Source organism: Belonocnema kinseyi, chromosome 3, assembly GCF_010883055.1.
Source record: "Belonocnema kinseyi isolate 2016_QV_RU_SX_M_011 chromosome 3, B_treatae_v1, whole genome shotgun sequence".
NCBI classification, from domain to species: domain Eukaryota; kingdom Metazoa; phylum Arthropoda; class Insecta; order Hymenoptera; family Cynipidae; genus Belonocnema; species Belonocnema kinseyi.
The window spans coordinates 102,827,175-102,842,401 of NC_046659.1; the positions used below are offsets into that span (position 1 = coordinate 102,827,175).

General features: G+C 27.0%; 1 protein-coding gene across 1 annotated transcript; it reads right to left on the reverse strand.

Annotated features, from left to right (window-relative positions):
- Window positions 1-6,051: 6,051 nt before the first annotated feature.
- Window positions 6,052-10,095, reverse strand: LOC117169437 (odorant receptor 46a-like). The gene is made up of 4 exons (XM_033355812.1): window positions 9,175-10,095; window positions 7,032-7,148; window positions 6,795-6,950; window positions 6,052-6,236 (listed from the first exon to the last, which is right to left on the reverse strand). Exons 1-4 carry the CDS (start codon window positions 9,958-9,960, stop codon window positions 6,180-6,182), a joined length of 1,116 nt encoding a protein of 371 aa, XP_033211703.1. The 5' UTR covers window positions 9,961-10,095; the 3' UTR covers window positions 6,052-6,179.
- Window positions 10,096-15,227: the final 5,132 nt, after the last annotated feature.

Here is a 15,227-nt window from a genome sequence, read left to right on the forward strand (position 1 = left end):
ATTTTCGCTGATCCAGGGATCTTTCTAAATTCCTTCGTTCGTTTTCAGCCTAATGTTTGGCTATAATAAGGAATAATATCCCTGTCAAAGCTCAATTTTTTTACCGTGCACATAAAGAGGCATGTGATGTAAATGGAAACACTTCTATTTTAAAAAATGTAAATTCAATTACCCATTTATATTTAAAAAATTAAAGCCTAATTAAAAAAATGTAAATACTTAATTGTAATAATAATAATCAAAGTTTTTTTAAAAATGATTTAACATGATGATTGAATAAATTACAGAAATTTTATTTAAACACTTAGTTTACAAAGAGCAATGGTACAGAAACAAGTTTATATTAAAAATCTTTTGTATATTATAGAATAGCGAAAACTTAAATTTTACAATGAGAAATTGTATTTAATCCAATTAGACGTTTTGGACACTTTTCATATTGCAAAAGTAACTTTATTGGGATATAATAAATAAAACTTGTGTTTTAACAGGAACTAAAAAGAACCATTTTTTCGAAGAAAAAATTTCTTTTTTGTTTCAATTATATGAATTCAAACCAATTTTGTTGTTCCCGTGCAGAAATTCCAATTTGGATCTGATCGGGCCCAGATCGGGTAGAATTTGGCCCAAATCAGGCTATCTACATGGGGCCAGACTCGAAATGAAACGCGATGCCATGTCTGGCCCCGATCGGGCCCATGATAATTTATTTTTCTCATTCTTATTTAAAAGGGAATCCTAAATAAAATAATATTAAAATCGAATATATCACCTCCTTAACTGAAATTTGAGAATATAAATATCAGGTTATCTAACAGATCGCGATATGGAAAAATTGGAGTATGTCAGACACTTTTTTTCGAGCAAACGGAAAAAGTCAAACGACGCAATATAACAGCCAGCATTTTCGTATAATAAAGAATTTAAGTATTTTGCAATATATTTTTGGTTTTAATTTCTAAATTGAAGTTGCTTTCAATTTCTATATTGAACTTAATTGTGGAAAGTTATTTTGAAATAAGTGGATTATAATATGGCACTGGCTCTTTAAGTTATTTTCACAAAAGCGAATTAAAATAAGAAGGCTGTATATACATTCCGATTGTATCAAATGACCTGAAAATACGTGAAATAAATATGCTTATGACGTCATTGTTGATCTAATTCATTTTCACATTCAACAAATGAAATATTACTTTTGCTGCTTCTCTTATAAATAAATAACCTCATTTCGAGGTTAGGTTTCATATTAACATTCTAAATAAATTTACTTATTATAGTCTTTAACACGTAATTCTGGAATATTTTGAAGTATACTATACCTACGCCCTCGTCTTGTGCTCAGTTTTGGCATTTTTCCCACTTATTTTGTCACTTTTACAAATAATAATTGAAATATTTTTGACGCTTGACACTTGACATTGAAACTTGGGCGATTTGGAGTCAACTCACTTTAGTCCCCGAAATTAATGGAGCGCCATCTACTGGCAAGCTTGGCTCTTCAGTCGGGGTCTAGAGTGGGCCAAATTGAACAACCACAAAATTGCGCGTCCGATCTGGCCCAAATAGAAACTAAGGCAAATATCTGGCAATTTCTGCACGGGATTTGATTCAAACAAACATTTTTCCGAGTGCAGAAAACACCTTAGACACATTCTTCTGCTCTTCACGGTTAAGAGTTTTTTGTGTATGAAACGCTTTGTGCTTCTGATATATGTATAACAGACGAATGAGTTAAGCGGTTACTGACTTTTCCACCAATTGCCGGTCAATGTCTCGGTCCAACTGGTTCGTATAAACTTCTCGACAGTTACTTAAAATATTTATTATTAATTAAAATCATACAAATTCTTGCACTACATTTTTAAATTGCAGTCCATATCAGAGGGCGCTCATTGGACCAGTACAATATAACGGTTATTCACTTTTATGATAAAAACGCTTATTTGCGCTATAGTTATAAGCGTGGCTAATTAATTGTTTTAAACTTATCTTACATATAAATCACATGCCGGCAATATGCAATTATTACCAAAATTAAGTTTCAGGTTCAATAAACGAATTTATACTGAGACAATAATTTAAAAATTAAATGAAATAATCTATGATTTAATTCATTAATAAATTCATTCAATTTTTCCACCTTGAAGCTCCTATGCTTTGGCTCACTTTTTCCGCGTTTTTTGTTTCGCGACTTTTTCTATTATGTCAATGTAACAGTAAGTTGGACCAACTTTTTTTCTCGAATTTCCATGCATATCGTCTCCAAATGTAATGGAATCCACACAAAAATTAATTTTTTCTAATATATATATATAGAGAGAGAGAGTTTCGGTTCCATAACCGTATTGCGCATGCGTCGCACCAGTAGCGACCAGTTGTCAATCATTTATTTATAAAGACTGAAACCAAATGAGTTATTTAAAAAAATTATTTACGCATTTGATAACTTCAAAAACTCGTGCCATTTATATCTTTCGATACTGTCGATGCGACGCATGCGCAATATAGTTAAGGAGCCAAATTGTGAGCGCCGAACATATTTCCCATTAGAAAAAGACGTTTTTGTACTTTTTGATCGAGTTGAAACTCAGTATTTTTCTTCAAAATTAGTCATAGAATTTAAATTGAACATTACTTTTTCAATATATTCCCCATAAGTCTGTTTTATATGGTCCTAAAAAACCCGTAAGTGCAAAATTGGGCTTTGAAAGTTTTTATGCGCTAATTATGATTTTTTGTAGGTTTCTGAATATATATTCTATCGAGGCAATCTTGAATTAAATTTCAAAGAAACAATTTATTATACATTATAATAATAATAATTATATATATATATATATATATAATTAAGCTCACTTATCAATTAGAGTGTGGTAAATAATTTATATTTAACAAACATAATTATTGTAACAAATTATTATTGTTTATAACCATCTTCTACTTTATTAATGCGTGATAGTTGCGGTTTTTTTAAAAAGAAATTTGTCACTTTTGGTCAACTTTTTTTAGAGCGTAAAGATTAATGCAATATTTGACAAAAATAATTGTCCAAACAAATTATTAATGTTTATACTTATCGTCTTATATTCAGGGTAGATAGTTTCCTTTTTTTTAATTTTAAACTTTTTTCCACTTTTCTCTTCGTGAAATTAGAATTAATGCAAGTTAAGAAACTTAATTGTTTAAAAAACTTATTTTTGATTGTAAATCTCTTAGCGTAATTCTAGAAAATTTTCTGGAATTTCAGCTTTTCTTACACTTTTTAGTTAGGAAAAAAAAGGTAAATATAAATATTTGTTTTCAAGAAAGGCTCTCAGTTACTACTTGAAGGAAGTTTCACGTTCAATATGATCCGTATAGAAAGTTTGAAGATTATTTCAAATATCGATTTTTATTTTAGAAAATAAATATTGATAAAAAAAAGAGATTCTTAGAAAAAGCCACAACTGTCTAGTATTGCTATAGGAAAACATAGTTATAAACAATAATAATTTGTTTGAACTTTGTTTCAAATATTTTTGTGAAATTGCATTAATTTTTATCTTATTCTAAATGTAAAGTGGACAAAAAGATGAACATTACAGAACAAACCGCTACTTTCTAGAATTATTACTCAATGAGAATATTATTATAAATAATAAATTCTTTAAACAATATTTTTTCATGAATTGAATTAATTATCGCATCCCTCTAAATGAACAGAAGATAAAACTGCAAAATTTAATTAAAAAACTGCAATTTTTCAGCATTATTCAATGAGAATATTATAAAAATAATAACACATTACTTGAACAATTATTGTTGTTAGCTCAAATAAATTATTATATCACTCTTATTAAAAAATAGAAAAAAGTGCCAAATTTGAGAAAAAACTGCAACTTTATAGGAGATTTTAAGAGAAAATTGCTATAAAAAATAATAAAATTAAAAAAAAAATCAAATATATATCTAATTATCAATAAAAAATACTACTTTATGTATTAGAAACAAACTCTATTTAAGAAAAAAATTAACAAATCATGATTAGGAAATTTTCCGGAAATATTTTTCAAAATTCCCCTAAACCTCCGTAAAATTAACCAAATCGTTATGGAATTTTTCTGGAGGTGTTTAGGGTGAAATTTTAAAAATTGCAAAAAGATAACAACGAAATCGTTAGGAAATTTTCCCAGAATTATATCCTGGAAAATTTTCTAAACACTTAAATTTACCGAAGTAGTTATTAAATTTTTCCTACAATATTTTTTGGAGAAACTATAAACACTTGAACACTTGTGGTATTCGTTACTAAAGTTTCCTAAAGTTAGTTTTGGGAAAACCCCCGAAATAAAAAGAATTACTAAAAAAATTGCAAAATGTTCTAGAAAAATTCTCAAAATATTAAAAAGCTTACCAAAATTTTAATGGAATATTCTTAAAAATTTGACCCAAGATTTCTAAATCCCAATGATTCAAAAAATTTATTTTTTCCTTTTTTATATCCATAAGTATAGGATCTTCATAGACTGGAGGTAATTTTAATTCTTTATAATTATTTTTTTTCAATATGAATATAAATATCAATATCAATTATATTTATTATATTGTGCTAAGTATCAAATACTTTTATTACTTTGAAAAAAGTATATTATTTAATAGAAATTTTTATTAAAAAATAATTGAAATCTTACCAAAAAAATTACGCGTTGCGCAAAATTATGCCAATTAAAAAAGTTATCGGTAAAATTAAAAAAATTTGTGAAATGTCGAAGATTGCGTGAATTTCAATTTTTTAAAATGAATTAATCAAACGTATTTAAAAATGTGTTTATCTTTCAGAATAACTGGCCAAATTTCGATATGTCACAGACCATATTTATTGTGCTAATAACTTTTTACTTAGCGAAAATTTTCACATTTTGGATGTTTTTGATAAGATGTATTTATTTGCATATTTTTGTTTTACCTTTAAAATAAGGATTTTTAATAAATGCAAATTTGTTTTATCCAAATCGTGATTAAACGATTTTTTATTCTAAACATTAAGAATTTCGTTATGTCAGAAGTAATTCGATTTTCAATACTTTGAGTTTAAAAATGTTAAATTTTACAAAGAAAAATCAAATTGAAATATTCGAAGTTACATTTAATTTAAAAATATAGATATTCTACATGCTAAGATTAAATATATTATAAAAAATGGCCAATTGGTCACAACTTTTTTGATTTTAAAATAAAATTTTCATTCATGATTTGGGACTAAAGTTACTTTTACTCATGCAGAATAATAATTATATGCTGAATAATAATTACATAATTATATATGGAACATACTGTTTTTTGTATCAAGTACGCTTCGGATTAATTTATAAAATTCCCTTAAAAAAAAAGTAAATGTATAAAATTATTTTTCTAATTTTATCAACCAAATAAAAAATAGAGTATTGTATATTAATTTATTCAATTAATTGTTAATAGAATTTAAAGTAATGACAAAGGTGAAGTTCAGAGTATGGCCTGTACTTTCAAAAAAATAAGTCTCCTCATTTTTTTTCGATAAAAGAAAAAACTGATTAGAGGAAAATTTTTAAAATAGCACACTTAATGACCATTTCGACGTTTCGAGTTTTTATAGCATCATTTTTTATAAAAATGTAATTGTTATTATTATTTGAGTTATATATCTAAATTTAATTATAATGCCATAATTAAAGGGTCTTGATGGCAGTTCTGACTTAATTATATATTTCTCGCCGAGTAAATAAAATAATGAAAATTATCAAATTAAAAAACTGTTGATACATGTACTGATAATATATATTTTTCTATTTCAACAAAATTAAATTTAGTCAAATATTGCAAAAAGTGCCAAATTATTTACAGTATTTTATACCTTACCTTTTTATCTATTAAAGGTACATAATTTTTTAGGAAAATGTATTATTAGTAATTTACCTTGAAAAACTCAGTTTGTCTAAAGTATACAGAGATAAAAAATCTCACATTGACAAATATTTTTCAAAGATGACGTTTACATAATTAAAATTCGCCCACCGTCATAAGTAAGATAAAGCCTTTTTCGTAAACAATATTAATTATCACACAGATTATAAAACTTAAAAAATATTTCAAATTTCCTTTTCATCTGTTTTTGAATGATTTTTTCTTTTTGGCATAATTTTATCATTTTGTTTGTTTTACGCAACAGCAGCCTGTTTCAATAAGTTCACCGCAGCGTACGAAGTTTTTATCACCTATTATTGAATTAAAAAACGAAATTTAACAACGAAGTTTTTGGAAATTAAAACGAAAACAAGAATCTAATGGTGAAATTTGGACAACACACTCTTAAATGTTTTTATTTTAATAAAACAATTAATAGTGGAAAAAAAGAAAAAAAGAGAGCATCAAAACCGCCTTCTTTATTGTTTTTTATTTTTTTGAAACCACAGTAAAGAAGTATTTACAGAAATCTACTAAAGTTTCAGTGTTTCTTAAAAACCTTATTGAAAGCAATAAAAAAAGCTTTTTCAACATTTGTTAGTAGACTTTTGTAAATGGTTTTTGATTGTGACTTTAAAACAAAAAACAAAAAAAAACAAGACGAGAGAAAGAAGAAGGAAGAGGATTTGGAAGCCGTCTTTTTTTATATCAATTTTTTTCAAATTTGAATAAAGACATTTAAGATTGTGTAGTCCAAATTTAATCGTTCGATTCTTTTTTTTTATTTTCAAAAACTTCGTAGTTATTATTTATTAAACAATACTATACATTAAATTAATTTAAAAAATTTCAAATCTCCATAAGCTCACCCATCCAAAAGTTTGTAGATTTAATGAGCATAAGCTTCTAAAAGAAATCGGAGATCCTCCATCAGCATTAATCATCATTAAGGATAAACTTTTTCTGTCTGCATGCGTCGAAAATACCCAGTTACTATAATAAATTGCCGAAGCAACATCTTTGCTCTGTGCATAAAATTAAAAACACGTTTTTTTTAAAAACCCTTTTTTTCAACATTTTTGGGAATATTTTTTTAAAAATGTAACCTTTTCGTCAACTCTACAGCCGTACCAGCAGTATAGGAATATTTGAGAGAGCACACAAATTACGTATTGTACCAATGTGAAAAATTGGAACCAATTTCCGTTTAACGTATTCTCCTCCTGAAAAATAAAATAACATTTATGACTATTCCTTATATTAAAATCCAAATATATATTAGGGGGTCAAAAGATTGGTATCCTTATATTTTTTAGCATATATTAAAACTTTAAAAGATTCAAAATTTATATAAATACGAAATATTTTATTCATTGATATGACCAGACCATAACTAATGGTTTTTTAAAAATAAATTATGGTTATCTGCTATTTCGATAGTATATCAAGATAAAAATTAAGATAATCACATCACTCTCTAAAAAAGTAAACTTTTATCTTTAATTCAATTAAAATGTGAAAATTCCTGTAATATAAAATGGTCAATATTGACTGATTTTTTTCACTAGATTTCAGTGTGGCCGTTTTAAGCAGAGATAAAAATTCCCGGTCATTTTACTTTTTTTTCAAGTCCGTTTGGTACGAATATTGAGATTTTGCCCATTTGAATTATTCAAAATCCTTAATTTTTTTTTAATTTCTAAATATCTTTTGAACTTACTCATATTTTTTGAAAGAATAGTAGGTTTTCAATTGTTATTTATACAATAAAATTCAACAATTTGACTTACAAATTATTTTTTCTTAATGCATCAATTACAATGATTGTAACCTTTAATTACGAATGTATTATTAACAAGTTATTTTATAATTGAAAATAGTCAATTAAGTTTCAATCGGTCGTTTACACTTTTTTAAACTAATAATATTATTCAATTAAAAAAGTTTAATTTTTAACGTTAAAATCTTGTGATGCTCAAATTGTGAACGGACTCCGAATCGGCTTGTAAAATGAATTATTATTCACTTTTCAAATTTTAAAGTACAATTCAATTTTAAAAATCATTAATTAATTTATATTTACAGTTGATCAACTAAAAATGTTTTATATAAAATAACTTCAATTTCAAACGCGTCTAATTGTTAATTGCTCAAGTCTTTAAAACTGAATTTTTTAAATCTTTAAATTAAAATGTGCGCTTAAAAATTTTTAATCTAAAATTGCCAAAAGTTAGATATCTGAACAAAATAGTTTTTCTATGATTTTAGGAAACAAAATATTGTCACTAATGACATTTCAAATAAAAAACATTATTTTTTTTACAAACATGTTGAAATTGAAAAAAAATTAATTTTAATCATGCTTTTTGTAATTAAATTTTTTCTGACCGTAGCTGCTTACCAATTTTTGAAAAATGATTGCATTTTAATCAATCGCGGCTTATTTTTTCCGGGAATTTTTTCTAAAATTTGTTCAAAAAATGTTTTCTAAAAAAAGTTTGTTCTAACGATTTCAACCATTGAAAAATTTACTTTCAAAATTGGAAACAGGAGAGTTGTAGAGAATGTTTTCCCGAAAAAATAAACCGTAATTAATCAAAATGCAATCATTTTTCAAAATTTGGTAAGAAACGACGGTCAGGAAAATTGCAATTGCAAAAAAACATGGTAAAAATTAATGTTTTGTTTTATGAATTTTAACATTTTTCATAACAAAATTTTTATATTTGAAATGACATCAGTTATAATATTTGGAATTTTAAAATCATAAAAAAATTATTTTTTTTCAGATATCTGACTTTTGACAAGATAACTACTTTAAAGTGAAAGATTTTCGAATTACGAATTATCGTAATTGAAAAAATATCTAAGTGAAATTCCTGGTAAAAATAAATCCGTTGTCATTTTCCGGTTTTTCGCTCCAGCGGCAACCCTGGATTTGCTTACCGCTCATGTTCGTCTGTAATCCCAAAAATATTTTAAGACAAGAATACGGAATGATTGAGACTCTTTAGGAAAACAGCCAACTTCTGGGTTTAATTAATTAAAATTGCAAACCTTTTTCCTAACACAAAAAATTTCAATATAATTGAAAAATATTGTTACAGAAACACAATTAATAAAAATTCTGATGAAAAAAACTAAAAGGAAAAATTTAAAGGAAACCTATTTCAGAAAACAAGTATTTTTTAAGACCACCCTAATATATTATTTGATTCGATTTGATCTATCAATTTTATTTTGTAAAACCTGTGCTATCTGGAATATAATTGTGCAAAGAATTAAGAGGCTGCACATAAAGAATGGTAAAATGGCAATCATGAAAAACGACTCAATCTGCTTCACAAGCCTCAAAATCCGGACATGGTGTTTAACAAATTCCTTGATCAATTTTTCATCTGCACTGACTTTTTCTAATCTGAATGCAAATAATTCAAATTGCCCAATAGTCAAAAGCAGGAATCCATAAACTGTTGTGTCCAAAGTGATGTTTATAAAAATCGAAAAAGTATTGAGCGCAGATTGAAAAACATAAGTAATAACAAATACAGTTGGCTTCGTCACTTCGAAAGGATAATATAAATTAAAAGGAAGTTCTACACCTTCTCCCCATTTCAATAAAGGTGTCAACACTATCGAAATACCACACAAGAGAAGAACCGATGTAATGTATTTGCAAATTAGTTGAGATTTGTTGAGATATTTATCCAAAATAATAAATTCTTCAGTTGTCCTTGGTTTGAATGAGCTCTCTTGAAAATTACTTAACATCTGTCGCATTGCACTTTCTTTCCTAATGAAATTCAACACCTTCCAACAAAAGACAATGTATGTAAGAGAAGGATATATTTCGACGAAATTTTCGAGACTTTCGCAAGTGAGGGAGAATTGTATAATTTCTGACAATGTGAAAGCATATATCAGAGTTAATACTACTATTCGGTAGAATTTTCTTTTGAGTGAAAATTTAATACTGCTTTCTTCCCAAAGTCCACAGAACCACAATGCTGTAAATTGTCGCGGTAGAGTATCCATGGAAGGTAGCACTTAAATGTGTATTTTTGGTTCATCGATATGCTAATATGTACTCTATATAGAGACCCTCTAATCTTCTAGTACCATTTATTGCCTGTACCTTCAATTTGCTGGTAATGTTGGAAATGTTATTGAAATGTACCATGTAATCTGGATCAAAGAACCGATGTGCGTTTCCTTGTGGATAAATTTGGAATTCCGGGTAGTAATATGACTACAGATTGGTGATGCATAATTATTCGATCCATTATTCTAAAATATTCATAAAGTCTAGCTTTCCAAAGGGTGCATTGCTCACGTCTACAATTAACTGTATTCCAGAAATCGTAATGTCCGTTTCTTGTATAATTGTATGAGTATAACCACTCATATGTGTACTTATTTCAAAACATAGGCCATATAAGTTACTATTTTCTAAAATTTACTTACAAATAAAAGACGTTGAGTTAGTAACGTTCTGGGATCATATGTATGCTGAAAAGATTATTATGGAAAAAGGTAAAACTTTAGCATTTATATTATTTTTAGTGTTCCGTGTTGACCCGTTAACCGCTAAAACAATAGGTATAATTTCTGCTTTTAAGTGATTGGATATTCAACCTGTAGAAAAGTTCATTCAGTTAAACTTTCCATCGTATTTAATTCATTTTATTATCATTCCAAGTAACCTCCCGTGTGAAAAAGTTATATATAGTATATACGTAGTGTACACATTCATATTTTTCATTTTTTGATACATTGTTCTGCATGAAACAAATGAAGAATATAAGTGTTTTGTCCACTATATATAACCTTTCCATCTGGACTTACAAATTTTACTTTTTCAGGTGAATATTTAAACCAATGCTCAGAATACAATTTGGTTAAATCAACACAATTTTTCTTGGTTCTATCAATTTTTATATCGACAAAAAAATATTTGGTTGCACCAGCCACATTTGTTGGTTGTTTTAATCCAAACCTTTGGTAGATGGATTGTTTAATTGTTTCGACTGAAAAATTTCGTTCAGTCAATCCCTAGGGATTATATATGTTACAGACAAAGTATTTACTCCAGGCATTACATATAATCCCTAGGCATTATATATAACGCCTAGCCACCTTTGATAAAGTATATAATCTTTATTTTGAATATAATGATGCAGTTAAAGAAGGCAATGAGAAATTGACGAACATTGATAGAATTTAACACACGTTTGCTCGCTATTTATTACAACATGACATACTGTAATAGCATTTTGATTTGATGGTATAGAGTTACTGCTTAGCCACTCTTCTCAGAGACATCACTTTTTCTTGTTGAATTTTATGAACAGCCAAAAGATTCGGTTTACACGTAGCGAAATACGATCTGAAAAAGGATAATTTTATTACAAAAACATTGAATAGTATAATCAATTTTTAATTTACAATTTTCATCAGATTTGTAATTTTTCTTTAATTAAAATCTAATACAATTTTTAAGAGATTTGTGACCAGCAACTTCTCAAAAATAATTTTAACCATTTTTTATTTAACAACGAAGCTTTTGTTATTATAATTTTCAGAAATGTTCCCTTTTTTCAAATCGGTCAACATTAACTAGTGCCCGGCGCGTTTTAAATTTTGATCGGGTTTTGAATAAAAAAAGCTCGGCTTTCGGAAAAATGAAAAAATAAGTGCATTTTATTAACTTTTTATAAATTAAAGCTTGACCGCCTCTTATGGAATGTTCAAGGAATAATTCACGCCCAATAACATTTAATATTAACGTCCCCGACCCACTTGTATTGTGCCCGGGAGTGCTCCACAAAATGCAAAATAGCAGTTTTATTTTAATAATGTTGATTAATTTCAAGAATAATATTTCCAATACAAATTTACATATTTCACGATTTACAGGATGAAAAAATAGTTTAAATGAATACAAATTGTTAAAACAATTGAAAAATATCCTGTAAAGAACTTTGATTATTTATTAATTGTGTCATTAACCTGAGAAAAAACTCGCAAACAACTGTTTACAAACAAAATTATTTAAATAATTAATTTTTAAATATGTTCAGTTTGAAGTAATATTACTGAAACTCATCAACTGTATGGTTTATCCCGAAAAATGATGACTTTATACTTTTTGCATGTGAGAAAAAGATTGTTTAAACAAACAGTAATTGTTTAAAATAATAATAATTAGTGGAAAAAAATTGGAAATTTGATACTTTTTTTGACTTATCTGAATAGTTTCCAGTTGGTGAGAAAAATACAATTTATAATGGAAAAAATCAATTAATGAAAAAATTTTATTTTGGGGATTTGCAACGTTGAACTCATTAAAATTCATATATTTGATATAAAATTTGTATTTTCCAATCTGTTTCACGTAACGCATGTGATTGAACAAACTTTTAAATAATGCCTGAGCAATTTCTGAAATGAAAAATTTCATTTTAAGTCTTGAAGTTTAACACGTATTTATAAGAAAAAAGACGTTTTTTAAAATTTTATTCAGAATTGTCAATATTAAGTGAATTGAGTTGAAACTTGAATAAATTATTACCTTAAACTAGTTGAAAAGTGGAGAAAATGTTGATTGTTTAAGAAAAAAACCGCAACTTTCTAGCATTATTCGAAGACAATTATATTAAAGCTAATACTCAATTGCATAAATAATTTTTTGTTTGCTTAAATTAATTATTAGCTCACGCTAATTAAAAATTGCTAAATAAGTTTGAAAATTCGGAAAATCCTGACCTTACAGGGCTTTTAAAGCACATTGTAAATTATATTTAAAAAGAATTTAAAGAAAATCATGAGTGGATTTCTTCAAAAATTGAGGTTTAACATTTCTTTTTTAAAAAATACAAAAATGGTTTTAAATGTTTAATTAAGCTTTTTTTAAACTGTGTTTCAGTGTAAATATTTTAAAAAATATTTCCTAATATCTTTGAAATCATCAAAATAAGAAAAGTTCAGAAAACGGAAAAATTGCACTCAAATAATGGAGAATATTCATTATACAATTCGGCTGGTCTCCTCTGGGAATTATATATAATGCCTAGGTAATCTGTATAATAGAGAGTATTACATACGTTGCCTGGCTTCTGTCGGGCATTATATATAATGCCTAGGGATTATATATTGCCAGTTCATATATTTTTCCTGTAACATATATAACGCCCAGGAGAGGCCAGGAAAAGTGTGTAATAAATATTTTATATTTGAGAAATTTCTGCTTTTTTAAACTTTCATTAATCTGGTTATTTTGAAAATATGAAGATGTATTTTTTATAGTTCATAATAAGACGCATTAAAAAAAGAAATTTTTAAAAGAAAATTTTCATCAATTTTTAGCTTTTTTTTAAAATTCCTAAATGCAGTTTTTAGAAAAATCTACGTTTGATTTTCTTTAAAACTTTGGTAAAAGATGGTTTACAATGTGCCCTAAAAGCCTTTTAATTATAAAAATAGGATCTCTCTTAGTTTTCAAGATTTAATTAAAAATGCGTATGAAAATTTTTTCTTCCATTTTTTATTTGTTTGAATACGAATCAAAACTGATTTTTTAAATATCAGCCCAAGAAGTCGGTTCTCAGGCAGTTTATCAAAAAAAAAAGATTGTGAATAATTTATATAATACTAATTTTATTGATAATTACAAGTTTACATAATTTATTTAAACAATTCATTATTTTTGTTAGGAATTTTCACTTAGAATAGAATTCTGAAGTCGCGGTTTTCCGAGTAATTCAACTTATTTTCAACTTTTCGATTAGAGTGAGGTGATGATTAAATCAAGTTGATCAAACTAATTGTTTAAGAAGTTTGATATTATTTTAAATAATATTATCTTTGAATAATGCCAGAAATTCAGGGTTTTTTTCTAAAATTTTCATCATATCCTTCAGCTTTCACATTAAGTGTAATAGACTTATTTCGCCGAGAGTGTTAAGACCCCTGGAGGCTTTCACGAAGAATTTCGAATTTTAATTTTAAAAGACTATATCTAGATGTCTTTTTTACAAAAATTTGTTGGGAATGTATTTAGAAATGTTTTGCGACTGACAGATGGAAAGGAATTCGAAAATTTATTTTTAAAACGTTGTTAATTTTTTTCTGATGCGTGGTGCACATGGGACTTCTGTAACTTGCAGCGTTTCGTTTATCGAGCAAATTTTGAGCAACAATAAACTTCCACCGAGAAAGTTGTTAACAATAGTCCAAAAAAGTTTTATGGAAAATTTTAGCACAATCTAATTGATATTCAAGAAATTATTAACGTCTCAAGTCGCTAGCGGTAAAGCGATTTGCATGCCGGCTGTATGGAGTGCCTCAGAAGCGATTCACTATACAGTTCACCGGCACAAAAAATGACAAATAATCAATTAATCAGGAAATATGAAAGTATTATGAATGAATAAATAATATTGCATAATGTAAAATAATTTATTTATTTAATATTATGTACAAGAGAATGGTTCTATTTTTGAGACAATCTGTACATAAGCAAAAGGAAACATAAGCATCTAATAGTTGAGGTTTACCGGATTTCTAATTCCGCGAATTCTTCAATGCTTCAAATTGGTGGGATTGCAAAAAGTGAAGGATCAAGAAATTCCATTTGTTTACCATTCATGTTTTAATACAGCGTACATTTTTTTCGTTAATTGAAACTAACTCTAGTGACGGTCAGACTTAAAATATGACTTCGGACGATGAGAGCTGTTCTGAATTAAAAAAAAATTAAAGACGTTTATATATTTTTAAATTAATATTATTTCAAAAATGGAAAAGCTCAAAAATTAAAATATTTTTTTCCAACTTCCAATTCTGCAAATCGCCAGAGATTATATGCTTTTAGACTTTGTCTCAAAAAATAGAACCATTCTTTTGTACATGATATTGAATTAATAAATTATTTTACATAATGCAATATTATTTACTTATTCATAGTACTTTAATATTATTTTAATGCTAGATTAGTTTTTTATTTTGGGCACTGTTGAACTGTATTATAAATCAGTTCTGAGAGACTCTCACTGAGGTCCGCGCGCGAGTACCTAGCCGATAGCAACTTGAGACTTTAATAATTTATTTATTATCAATTCGACTGGGCTAAAATTTTCCAGAAAACTTCTTTGTACTATTGTTAATAACTACCTTGCTAGAAGTTTTTTGTTGCTCAAAATCCGCTCGATAAACGAAACGCTGGAAGTTACAGAAGTTCGATGTGTACCACGCATCACAAAAAATGTAACAACATTTTAAAAAAATAATAAATTCTTGAATTC